The sequence below is a fragment of the Limanda limanda genome, chromosome 18 (assembly GCF_963576545.1).
Source record: "Limanda limanda chromosome 18, fLimLim1.1, whole genome shotgun sequence".
NCBI classification, from domain to species: Eukaryota; Metazoa; Chordata; class Actinopteri; order Pleuronectiformes; family Pleuronectidae; genus Limanda; species Limanda limanda.
Window position 1 is genome coordinate 19350202 of NC_083653.1, and position 14057 is coordinate 19364258.

At 39.5% G+C, this 14057-nt stretch overlaps 1 protein-coding gene across 4 annotated transcripts in view; it reads left to right on the top strand.

The window, feature by feature from the left end:
- Positions 1–14057, top strand: part of cd2ap (CD2-associated protein) — a 58438-nt gene that overhangs the window by 40264 nt on the left and 4117 nt on the right. For 2 of the 4 annotated variants that reach the window (XM_061090962.1, XM_061090960.1), the window contains 6 exons: positions 1019–1169; positions 1466–1575; positions 3987–4105; positions 5399–5482; positions 9463–9704; positions 10524–10587. In XM_061090962.1, coding sequence (XP_060946945.1) covers positions 1019–1169; positions 1466–1575; positions 3987–4105; positions 5399–5482; positions 9463–9704; positions 10524–10587 — 770 coding nt within the window. The remainder of the gene's footprint in view (positions 1–1018; positions 1170–1465; positions 1576–3986; positions 4106–5398; positions 5483–9462; positions 9705–10523; positions 10588–14057) is intronic. The other 2 variants (XM_061090961.1, XM_061090963.1) reach the window with 2 other exon arrangements.

Here is a 14057-nt window from a genome sequence, read left to right on the forward strand (position 1 = left end):
TCAGTGGGCGTCACAAGTGATTGGCGGGAAGAAGGTGTAGAAAATACATATGTGATAGCGTCTGATTTCAGTGTTTCAGTATCCATTCTCCTAAGTGTTTTGAAGCCAAACATGTTATCTACTTCAGGAACTAGTTAAAGTTGAAGAGCTACTACCATTGAGAAGCTGTAGAAGATGTGAAGAAAACGTTGCATTTCGTGAATTGATTTGAGGAAAGTGACCGTCTCCTCCAGCACAGATAGGATTTTTGTGTCTAGTGCTATTTTTTTGTCTCAGTGGCACAGAAGCTTAGCAGGATGTTTAAATTATAGGCTATGTAATCAATCCCCTAACGTACAGTATGTATTTCAAGATTTCTTATGATTGCAAAATATTTTTTTTGCAAATGAAATATTAAGGGAATTAAATGACAATCATCATTGTTGTTAAATTCCTCCTTACTTAAGATGCCTTGTGTCTACATTACACCAGCTCCAACAAAAGCCCTGTTCTGTTAAATCACTTTTAAGACACTTTTCTGTCTCTTAGTTAACCATATTAGAATTCAGGTTATCTGTTGACACAAAGCCAGGCTGTGGGTGAACTGGTTTACAGGCAGATGAGAAGTTTCAGGGTTGTCTTATAGTCTTACTGCTGTGGTGCAGTTTTCATCATTTTTAGATCTCTGAGAAGTAAATCATTGTTTTCTTCATCAACTGCAGATGGAACAAAATAGATGGAACAATGGAACAAAATATCATCATGTAAACTGGGAAGAAATTGACTTTTAGTGACTCAGAATTAAATGATTTATTTCAGTTACTCTCAATAACTGTTTGTAGTATGGTGAAAGGTGAAATTCAACTTTGGAAGTTTAAATGACTCCTTGTTAAGGAATATTATATCAAAAAAATTCAGACTAGCCTCTAAAAGTTTCTCTTTCTTTCTATACTTTAAAAAAAATTATTATTATTATTTTTCATTTTTTCTCCTAACCCCTTTACAACTCTCCCCTCAACTCCTTCTTTCTCTGTTATAGTGGACAAACCAACGCCAGATCACAAACCATCCAAACCCGCAGCGCCTGTGGTCCCGCCCAAGAAGCCGATCCCTCCCCCAGGGAAAGGCAGACAGGGAAGCATCCCACCAAAGAGGCCTGACAAGCCTCTCACTTCCTCGCCAAACCTTAAGTAAGTCTATTATCCCTGTGTCTCTCAGTCTTCTACCTCTATGTGTTTGTTCATCATTCAGAGCACTGCTGACATCTTTATCTACAAATAACCAGTGCTTTTCAGTCCATACAGCACTAGTATAAATCCCTAGTAATCATAGAAAATGGCGTTCTACAGAAACGACATGGTCTATTATACTTACTACATATAATGAATGTTGCACAGCCTTTGTAGGACAAAGGCTGTGCAATTTGCATTTGCTTCCTTGTACATTTTTCTTCCATTTATTTTTCTTTTTCCCCTTTTCACTGCAGGCACAATGGAGAAGTGCCTTCCATACGACCGAGGTCCGACTTTGAGCCATTATTGCCCACCAAACCGAAAACGCTGTCTGGAGACTGGGGGGACAAGTCCTCGGATATGGGTATGTACGGTCAAATACCTGTATAATGAGGAAGTTTGTTTTGCCAGATTTATAGCAGGGGTCTTGATTGTTTTATTTGAGGAAGACACAGGATGAATTGAGACGTCTGAGGCGTAAAGTTAGTTTGTCAATCTGTCTTTTGACCACATGTATTCAGTGTCTTAAGTTCCCCAAATGTTGTTCCCTGTGACAACTAAGATAGGAGGTGATTCTCGTAAAAATGCAAAGACTGATTGTTTTTAATCTATGATCAATTTAACATGTCAAAAACATGGCATAGTGCTGGTCAGTATATGATACTTTCATGTTATACAGGCAGGAGACTGTAAGATAGATCTGAAGAAATTAGAGATGAATTTTATTTAACTCTCATGCATTTCTCTGTATTTCCCTGTTTAGTTTGACAGTGACTTTCCTCTAGACCACTTAGCTTAACTGCCTGTTATTGATTAATATTAATTTCAATGGCATAGTATAGAATTAAAGTAAGACAATTTATATTTTGCAATTTGCTAATTGCAAATGCAGGTTCTAATGTTTTAAAGTCGGTGTGTATGAGATTACTTAAACTAAAAACAAGGTTTTGCACATTTTATACCTATGTTAGAATTTTAAAAATATCTTCTAGCTATATATGCTCTGATAAACTTGATTGAATATGTAAAACGTCTATCAAACCCAAAGAGCTCCTGAACAGAATAAGGACGTACAGGTTTTTAGGTATCTAAGATACTGTGAAGAAGAATACATCCATAATCACTCGTGACGTACAGGCAAATATCACTCATTAACTTTTTCTAATAAGAGGTCCTTCACATCAGTCCGTCAACGAAGCTCTTGTATGCAGCTATCAGTTATTACATAAATTAACATAGATCAATCTCTACATTAAAATCAAAATCCTTCAGAACAAATGAAAACTAGGAGGACGATGTGGAGCTTTAAGGGACGTTGCCCCACGTACTTGCCAGAAAGATCAAATGCGTGATAAAGATTGAATAGAGCTGACCCGAAGGCATTTCACTAGAGAGTTGTGTGTTTTCTGAAGGATTTCTTGTGTTGGTGGTATAGCACTGCTAAAACTCAGTCTGATACAGCGGACCGTGGAACATGAAAATCCAATCACACCAAATGCAATCACAGGCACTGCTCTCTGAGGGTGGCAGTTTAACACTGGGTAGGTGCAAAGTGCTGTTACGTAGCAGTTTTTCACTGCGGGAGTGACTCACTCTTCTAAACAAACTTTGTCTTTACTTTAAGTTACCATACATAAGCAGGTACATTTATACACCGTCAGGGTTGGGGAAGCGATATCAATTTGTATGGCCATACTAAATTATTGAACACATATCACACTAATTTCTATTGTGCGTTTTGGTGATAATGAGGATGCTCACAGCTGGTTTTAGCCAAAACTATTAGTACAAAGGAATCCTCACCTTCATTTGTTTGAAATGGTAAGGATTATTATTCAGGCAAATGAATTGGCTTTTTGAGGGCTTTTTGAGACCCCCGGAAAGTGTTCACAGTGACCGATCTTAACAAAAATCGATACACAGGTGTATCATGACCAGACAAACAAAAAAGTCTTGGTGCAATTGGAAATACGCAACAGTGAGTCTGCTATTTTGCATTTAGTGGCCATTTTGGTCATATTCCACATTTTTACTTTGAGGTACTTGTACCAGGGCTTTCATCAGATCAACTTCAAATTGAGATGAGTGTCATCATAACAAGATGGAGATACAAAGTTATTAAAATATCGATTTTTCGTCACAGGGTGTGACCTTGGCGAGGCACCAAAGTTTGATTACACGCCATTAAAACACTATGTTCTGTCGTGGACATACATAGACCATGAATCCTTTGATGTTGAGCCGTAAACAAACAACTCCACACCTGCAGTGACAGTGGTCAAAGATCAAAGGAATCTTTATGTCTTGCAAAGGTTACGTCTCTCTCTCTCTCTCAGAATTGGGACAATTCCCCCAACCGTGTAAACATTGTGGTACGGCGGATCATCCTTCGCTAAAGGCGACGATGTTGTCATAACTCCACTGTGCATTGTCCTATCACCACCAAACTTCTGTCTCATGATCAGAGTCCAAGCCTGAACAGCTCTATGTGTCAATATTTCCTCAGTCATTATTTATTTTTTTCAGGCAAAACGAATGCAACGCTTCAAAATGTATGTGCTCTGGCTTTTTTATCTTCCTGAACATGTCCTTGCAAATTATTGGCACACTTGCTTCAATCTGTCTTTTGACCACATGTCAATTATGCTGTGGTTTCTTCCTTCATTCAGGACAGAAATGCTCCACTAAAAAGATGTCTTGTTCATTTTTTGTCTGCATATTTGTCTCATCTATACAAATAAAGGTATAATTATTATTGTTGTTATCTGTCCTCAGAAGATCTGATGAGTTTTGATGAGCTGTCGTCTACCTCAGGGAAGCTCTCTCACCCCACTACGAGCAGACCAAAGATGCCTGGCAGGAGGCTGCCTGCCCAGTTTGGTGGAGGACATTCGGTGAGGACACCCTAGCACTAGGCCTCACTCACTCACTCACTCACTCACTCACTCACTCACTCACTCACTCACTCACACAAACACACACTGTGCCTCACACTGATAAGATAAATCTCTACACATGTAGATCTCTGCAGTCTATTGAATTTATGTTCTGACCTTTTGGTCTGTCTCATCCTTATCCCCATATCTTACATCTGTTATAAATCTATCCATCCATTATATTATATATAACACTTATTCCACATATGTTATGGACTGAACTTGTAATCTTTGTTACTGTTAGTCTTTGAGTTTTGGTTGTTAATAGCTGCCGTTACCTGCATATGTTGAAAGTCAAACTTAATAAGAGATTTTAAAAGATTCATCTCAAAATAAAATACTCACATCAGAATTTGTTTATTCAATCAGTGGCAGTAGCCGTGGGGCAAGCGCATGAATGTCGCAGGCATGCTCAGCAGACTTTTTATGACAGGTATACAGATTAAAGAGTGAAAGAAAAGTTATTACATGAACTTGCAGGTATGTCCACAACTGCAGCTGCAAACTATTTCTGAATTTCTCAGTGAACAGTAAAAACTTTATGGATTATAGCCTGAACCTAAGAGCGAGGACATGGCAGATTGCTCTAAAAATAGCACTGCAAATAACACTGAACAAAGCAAGATACAATTGATAACAAAGTTATTGTATAATTCTGAGAATTATCAAAAAATCTTGTTTTTTTATGAAGTACGACAGGACAAATTAAAATATGGGGCGCCGCCACAGTCTAGATAACAAATGGCAAACACTGCTTGATTCTACAGCCACATTTTTGCATTAACCAAAATGCATCAACGTTTATTTCTGCTGCTGCTGCTGCTGCTTCCGTCTTTATATATTGGATTTTTTTATCTTAGCCCACTCCTCACTCAAATTGATGTGACTCTCCATTGATATGCTTTCTCTGTTATTCATAGTTATTTTTCATTTCACACAACGTTGTTTTCGTTCGTCACTAGCAACACATTTTGTTTGAGCACGGATCCACAATTTCCCAATTTGACAATCACTGCCTGACCATCTGTGACGATGTCTTATCACCTACCTTCATCTTTTCAAATCACCTTTCAGAGCAGTGACATGTGTTTAAATGTCAACTGCACTCATCCACACAAGTAGAAGATAAGCTATCACTGTGGATGGGCTCTTCTCTGAATGTTGGCAGTCTATCTATACAGGAATCTGGAAACCGAAAATTCTATGAAAATATGAATGTAAACTTAACAAAATATAAATATTCCATTGCAGCCCAACAAGGACGTGAATGTTGAAAAATTATTTAAGGTGGATGAAGAGGATGCAGCCAAACCAAAGCTTGCAGATACCGGAAAGGTAACTAGTTTTTAAACATTTTCTGGATGTATCAACATTTATTTCCAAAGTTTTAATGTTAAAACTGTTAATTGTTGCCGAGTCAACAAACATTGAAAACCGGTCTCCACTCATTGGCGAGAGGTGAAACACTTGATGAATTTGATGTCTAAAAGGTTGGCAAGGGTTTTGTCTTTGTTGGTTGGAGCCACAGAGTGAAGAGTCCATCGATTTGATATATACAATCAAACGTTCGCTTGACTGTCATCTCTCTCTGTTATTAGGTTTAGCAAGATGGCGGTTGAGCTCTGACTAGCTGCTAATGCTAACTGGCAACAATAAATACAATGCCAAATATATAGTTTTGAGTACTTCAAGTCAACAAATCTGCATAAGTTAGCACAAAGGACACTTAGGGTTGGCAGGGCCAGCTTTGATTGTCAGGGGACTATTTAACCAATAGCTTGTCGTCAGCAGCTTATCAATTCTTGTATTGTTGAAATAATATTTCAATAAAAATGTCACTGTTTTGCTAGAGTCCTCTTTTGGAGCAGTGACTGTCCAGAGGAGCGCCAACAGGCCTTCGAACTGTTAGAAATCGTTCAAAATCCTGGCTCAGATCACTGGTTCAAGCAAAGAACTGACGTCAGTCTTTTCATGTTTCTTCATTCCAGTCTCCATTGACTTCATAACGACGTTAACTTGACTGGGACAAATAACAGCTAACAAGTCTGCCTTTGAAGATTAAGCCAAACTAGAATAGCACTCAGGCGAGCACATACGTCCACCAAAGCCCAACAGTCCCCTGAAATACAATCAAGCTGCACCAAATTTGTTATCAACATCTATGGATTATTTCCTGTGCAAGGGTTAAAAATAGGGCTGGGCAAGTTAACTAGTTAATTTCGAGTTAACTCATCACTTATTTAACTCAGACAATTATTTTATCTCGCATTAACTCAGGTTTGATTGTTTATTGTTTTATTGTGAAAGTCAGGTTTTTATTTTGTGAAAGTCTGTTGCTGACTGCTGCTTAACCGGAAAAAAGAAAATAATTGGCGGATAAACAACCATGGATAAGGGTACGGAGCTTTTACATGGCCATTTTCATTTTAAAGTTCTTCCAGATGGCGGAGTCAACAGAACCAAAGTTATTTGTAGCCACTGCCAAGGTGAAATTTCTTATCACCGGAGCACTTCCAGTCTAAAATATCACCTAAATGCAAAACACACAGTTGATATCAGCAAATCACTCAACGAAACAGCGAGTGGAGCGAGGCTTCGGCAGACTACGTTAGACGCAGGGAGGAGTATACATTTTTCATAACGAAGAGGATAACTTTAATGCCCTGGCAGTGGCATTGAGCTTTAATTTTGTATTTGCTTTGATAACATTGTTAAGTTGAGATTTACACTGAATATTTTATTTAACTGCTACTGTATTAAATGCTGATGTTAAAAGTGATTGCACAACAAATGTTATGGCACGTTCGTTCATATGGCAGAACATTGAAAATAAAATTGCGCTATACATTACTTTTTAATTCATTATTGGATTTTGCGTATACAAATACGATTAATCGTGATTAATCAGGGAAATCATGCGATTAATCGCGATTAAAACTTTTAATCGTTGCCCAGCCCTAGTTAAAATATGTTTTAAAAAAACTATTTGTAAAAGCCTAGATTGTATCAGCCCCTTCATGCGTTACAAGATTCCAAGATTCTACAAATTATGTTTTGTTTTGCTTATAATCACAACCTTTGAAAGCATGAAACATATCTCAGTTGTCCAGAGGTAGTCCTTTCCCCACCCACTTATTTATTCCACTGTGTATTGTAAACAACAGATACTAAAGTTTAAACAATTACAGAAGAGCAGAAACCGGTGTTGGAGAAACAGATATAAAAGATTAAAAATATAAATGGTTTTCTACCCACACTCTCACACACAGACACAAGTCCGCTAACATGCACCTGAAAGTAGTTTTCTGCAGTGTGTGTGTGTGTATGTATGTTTGTGTGTGTGTGACGGAAGAAGGCATGGGGTGAGGGAGACAATAAAACCGCCTGCTGTTCAGTCTTCCAGCCCAGCACTTCATTAATTGCCTTAGATGTTATCTATAGCCTGGATTGGTCATGGTTTACCAAGACTAATTAGACCTGACTGTTCAGCTGGGGGTACCCAGCATCTTGACCGCCCTACTGCTAACCACACACACACCCACACCAACACACACACACACACACACACACACACACACACACACACACACACACACACACACACACACACACACACACACACACACACACACACACACACAACCTCTCCACACACACACAGGCAGACGCACACAGGCAGATGCACACAGGCAGACAGAGCAGTCAAAGTAAAGCCAGGTTTGGAGCTCTCATTTCCCTACAGCTCAGACTACCAGAGGTGAATTTACACGACATGCACTATTCCCCCTTTGCACTTGTATCGTTTTCAAAATGGGATTCTGACCCTTATAACGTTTTCATCAGTGAAGGTGAACGAAGAGAGAAAGTATGTGGCCCCCCCGGGCAAGAGACGCTGCAGCCACTGGATTTTTGGTCAAAACCGAAGAAACAAAGGGATTGAGATAAAAAGAAAAATGTTCCGTGAACAGGCTTCATAACCCCTTTTTAAGTTTTTGCATGAATGCCTGCTTTGGCTAACAAAGCAGCAATCACATATACAATCAAATCCAACTTTATTAGTCCCAAAGGCAATAATAATAATAAGATGAGCAAACAACAAGATACAGACAGGTACTGAAAAGATTACACTGAAACAACAACTAAGTAAAGCTGGTTTCAAAAATCAAACCAGACTTTCAAACATGAACAGCGCAGCAGGAGATTCTCCAATCAGACACGTTCACAACAACAAAGAAGTCTCCGGAGCGTTCAGGTGAGGGGTGGTGCACGATGTATCGATTTAATTCTGCTGCAGCGATCACATGTTTTTTGACAGCACATTGCTAGAATTGGCCCTTATCCCCAAAAGCTCTCTTGAAATTTTAGCTTGTGTCTTCCACATGTATGGCACCTCTTTTTCATCCTGAAATGCTGCTTTTGTTTTTTGCGTTTTTGCAGCCGTCACATCATAAACGTCATAAACACTCCCATTCGCTTGCTGTGAATCATGTGAACGAATCTTCTGCTGTGTTTTACATCAGCTCATTTGGACATTACCTGAGAGAACAGTTTTTGAACTGTAGCTTCATAACATTGATTGAGGAGCCAGATGATTCTCTGGCATTTGTGTGAAACAGAAAGGATAAAAAAAACAGCAACTATTCCTTAGAGGATGGAAGAAGATGATTAGATGATCAGCAGCATCATTGTGCAGGATATCAACAGACTGTCCGTCGACCACTTTGTAGAGAGGTATATATTAGGCAGGTCATGGATAAAAACTTAATTACGAAGATAAATACACATTTGAGAGTTCACTGATGCAAAAAATTCCAGAGTACCAAAGCCATGCTGAAAGGCTCCATTGGTCCCCTGAGCAGAAAAGGTCACTGCAAACCAATGTCACTATTGTCGGTCCTTCATTCTACCATGAATCATTTGTCCTGATGGAAGTGATCTCTTCAAGGAAGACAGGCCCCTGCACAAAATGTCACCAGATTTCTAAACAACAGAAAAGCATGTGCTTCGAAATAATGTTTCTTCAACCCACCAACGCAGTTTTCAGACATGAGGCTCTTTTTTTCCCCTGCCACACGTTATAAATGTCTCAATGTACCCACTTGCTCAAAGTAAATGCTCTGGATGATCTCCTGCTGTCTCCTTACATTAGCTCACTCAGACATCAGTATTAACGGGGGGCTGGTAGGAGAAACTCCGGAGAATGTCCTCAGCATCTCGGACATTTGTGTTCTCACATACAGCACATCCATATAAACCTCAACACTCTATATCTGTCTACCTCTGTCTAACTCGTGTCTCTTTTTTCATCTCCACAGCCTTCCACAAACACCTTATCCCAGTCAACGTCTCTCCAAAAGCCCATCGCCGCAAGCCCTGAGGCCAAGCTGAGCCCTGAGGCCAAGCCGAGCCCGGCAGCGGCCCCCCCTAGCTCCAACAGCATCTCTCACAGCAGCCGAGGTCGGCTTGACCCTGAGGAGCCGAGCTCCGAGCTGGACGAACTGAGGAGCCAGATGAAGGACCTGCTGATGTCCGTGGAGCTGCTCAAGGGCCAACAAATGTAATGAGACTCGATGTGCATGAGAACAGAGTTTGAATATGTTGCTGTGAAGAGGAAATAGAGGAGTGAATGTGTGACGGAGGGATCTGAGCTTGTGGCAATATGTTGTTACTGGGGTTGTGTATCTTTTTTTTTTTTTTAACGATATATTTATTGAGTTTTACATATAAGAAACATACATTCAAACATTTATAAACATACAAACCTTTATGAACACCCCCAACCCACAATCAAACACTCAGGGTAAAGAAAAAAAGGCAGAAATTAAGTAACTTAAATAAGATTAAATAAAATAATAAAAAAAATACATGTATAAAAATATAACAATAAATGGAAGTAAATAAAGACATAATTATACAAATACAAATAAATTAAATTAAATTCCAATCAATCAAATCAAAAGCCTAGATAAAATAACGTTCTCTTATTCATAATATTAGTTAGTTACAATTAATATTCATCCTATTAGGTGGTTGTGTATCATTTAGATCATAATTATATATCAGAATATAAGATATAAAGGTCTGAGCATGAATCATTGGGAGAGATTTACAGTGTTACAAGGCTTCATGCTGAGCTGCTTCCTCATGCCTACAATTGACATTTGGTTTTGTTGGACATTTAGCTCGCAGTGCTTTAGCATTTCCTTTTTGTTTCATGTTCAAAGAAACATTTTCACGCGGATGTAAAATGTACCTTTTTTTTGTCATCTTCAAAGAAAACAGACAATAGTTACAACACAAACGTTTGAGCCTCATGTATATATATGCTGCAGCAGTGTACACTAATGAGTCTGTACGCCTTTGTCTTTTTTTCCAGGAAAGAGATAGCGGAGCTGCGACGAGAGTTGGATGAGGAGCGGATAAAACGTGTGACCCTGCAGGTAACATTGATTTCCATAGGAACGCATGCTGGGCTGTCTAGATGCATTACTCTGCATTAGTTAAGCCATATATCGATGCTGTTTTTTACACACGAGGACCCAAACAAGCACATGGACTTGCATGAGCACAATTCCTGGAGCACATGCACCAACGGGCATGTACAGTATTGACTTTTAACGTCTGACAAACTACAGTAAGAGGCTGTCTGAACAAATGTCGTTTGCAAGACATGCTGTCGGAAATCGACATTTGATATTTCAAACAGCCAGACTGGAAGGGATGTGAAAAAAATAACGTGATATAATTTCAAAAAGTGGAGAATGATCTCTCTAGTTTTATTTATCAAACTGCTACATAATTAAGAAAAGAAAGTAAAGTAAAACACATTGTATATTTTGGACGATTACCCAATTTGCAAAACGATATTATGAAAATAGTTACTCGTGCATCTTTTTTGTTAATAGTATGATTTTGGGATCATCCAAAATATACAGTGCGTTTTTTTTTCTTCTTAGCTTGTCTCTCATCCGACCGCTCAAGTTATCCAGTTGGATCCCATTGTTGTTGTCACTCGGGAGAGTCTTGTATTTATGTAGCAGTTTGATGAATTAAACTGGAGAGACATTGTGCATCCTTCTCCACTTTTTGAAATTATATGATATGAATTATATATTGAGAAAAAAGCTTAAACTTTACTTTAAGTGAGTACAACTAAAACATTTTCTTAACATACAGGAGGATACTGTTTCCTTTGTGCCTGAGTGCAATTTGAATCATGCCATCACCTTTTTTAAGGAAATTAATTTGCTGGAGGAACTTAATCTTCTTCCAGTGCTTTGGGGCCCTCAGGCCACGTGTTTCTTTATTTTGAGATACATCTGAGATACTCAATACACGATACAAAGCACTGTTTGTTTCATATCCACTACCCCTCCTCTTCATGTCTCCTTCATACAACTCATAAAATATATCACAAAAACAAACTCAACAGAGTCTGATATATAATCTGTTGGTGTATTTTTGACCCTTTGAAATAATCGATGGATCCAAGTTTCCATGGAAATCTGAGATTTTACACAACAAGACACTACACAAGTTACATTTGCATATATATCCTTTTGTGGCCATTTATCAGACTTCAAACAGACACAAAAGGCTCCATCAACCTCTAGGCTGAACCTAATGCTACATCGATGCATGTCCACGAGTGACCAAGTGAGTGACTTACACCTCACAACAGACTGAATGTTGGACTCTTCCCTTTGGCTTTTGTTCTTTTAACAATGAACGATTTAAACAACAAGGTCATCAGGGAGTGCGACTGGTTTCTGTTGGTGGCTTTCGCTACTCTGGTGTCAGGTGTTTGAGATGCTCCGCCTGTCATCCCTTGCACATTGTGGAAAACCGCTGACCGAAAGTGGCAACCTCCAGTGTGGTGCCAAGTTACTGACAATGCTAGTAGTCCAGTAGCAGTGCGGTAGAGACAAAACCAAGACCAAGTCTACAAAACTAGAAGAATTCTTAGGGAGCACAAATCCCTGCAAAGGCTAATGCCCTATCCAACTATGGTAAATAAAGTAGGAAATAATACTTGATCTACCTTTTTATCCTGATGTGCTCCAAGATTCTTCCTTGTGGTCCAACCCTCCACACACTGTCACGGAAATTGTTTCAGTAGTTTTTGCATAATCCTGCTAAAAAACGGAGAAACGCTGATGAAAACATAACCTCCTTGGTGGAGGTATTGAACAGTCAAATCCAGCCAGGTACCAGGTTTTGATTTAGCCTTGTGCATGTGCAGTAGTTTTTCAACACAACCTGGAAACAGAAGTTGTGTTTTGTGTGGTCAAACTAAACTAGAGACTAAAAGTCTGGACGACTTTTTGTAGTGTTTACAATTTCTGTGGACAGTTGTTGCTGATCACTACCATGCCTCGTAACTAAACGTTCAGGATCAGTGCTTAAGGTGGTATCATTTAGTCCGTTCATTCACAAGAAATGAATTGAAAACTTTTGCCTGGACAAGTAGATCGAATTGTATTATTCTAACACATTTTTAAATGTTTTAATTTACAATGAAAATGTTAGTGCTGTTTTAAAATGTATTTTAGTTAAGATGAGGTGTTTTAACTCCACTGAGATGAGCAGCCCAGCCGGTATAAGCCAGCTCCGGTGAGACAGCAGCAGATGCGACCCGGCAGCACGGCACCGATACGAATTACATGACAGGAGGACAGAACGCCCGCGGAGTGCTCCACACACTATGATCAGAGATTGGTTTAAACCATTCTTCCTTCTCCGTGTTCTCAGTGTATAGTAAGAGATTACAAACCAGTTAAAAAAAGATGATAAAAACATAGAGAAATTACCATCCGTCCTAGTTTGCTACTTTGCTCCTGGGGTCTCATTTAAAACCGTTGCGTACGCACAAAACGGGGCCTGAAACATGCGTACGCCACTTCTCACGCCAACGTTGGGATTTATTAAAACAAACTTGACGGGAGATTTCCACGCAAACTCTGACCCATGCGTATGAACGTTTTGGAGACGGGAAAGTGGCGATGCAGACGTGAGGTGGTGAACTGAAGCAGATTAGTGATCCAATTCATCCTTTACATTAAAACCAACAGCTTAGTTTTGCTCGCGAGACATATCTGCTGCACACAAGCCTTTTAATTTAAAAATATATGAAACAACTTACACCAAATTACGTTCAGATTCGATTCAACAGCGGAGTTACGGAGCCGAGTCATTAATATTATCTTCTAACACTGTGTGTGTATCATCAAATCACTGCAGTGAACGTGACTGTGCCATCAGGCGCGCAGAGCACTCAGGAGATTACTTACAAGAAATGAGGAAACTTTCCAAATAATATCCCAGAGTGGAGGTGAGGATCCACTGATATGAGGGAATTGGCCCGATGCTCTAAATAAATTAATACTGCCGTGACACCGGTGCGGGATTTCTTCTAATGTGTGCATGCGAATGGAAGGACGAGGAGGAAGCAAGGGTTCAGCAATTTCTGATCTCACACAGTGTGTTCTCCACAGCAGCAGCAGCAGAGTATCAGTGTATTTTCGTTATTAGTGACATCACTGCTGTCCCATAAAGTCGCTCTTCACCTCACTAACAGACACCTCGATGTCAGTGTCAGAAAGTTTCACTTCTTCTTCACATCGCTTGATGCCGTGACTCCGTCAGGACTCACGGTGGAAGCCCATTGGTCAGCAGCATAATTTATTATTCGTGCCGTGCTTTGCATTGACCATTTATGGTGGAAAGTGGGCGTGTGGAGGGCGGATTTGGAGGCAGATCCACGTACGAGCGTTTCCAGGTGGACTGTGATTTATAAAGCGAACATTGCCTTCAGGTGTTCGTGCGCACGGTTTTATAAATCGGAATTATCTTTTGCATACGACATTTCCGGCTTTTGTACGTACGTACTCTTTCAGTATGAATCCTATGC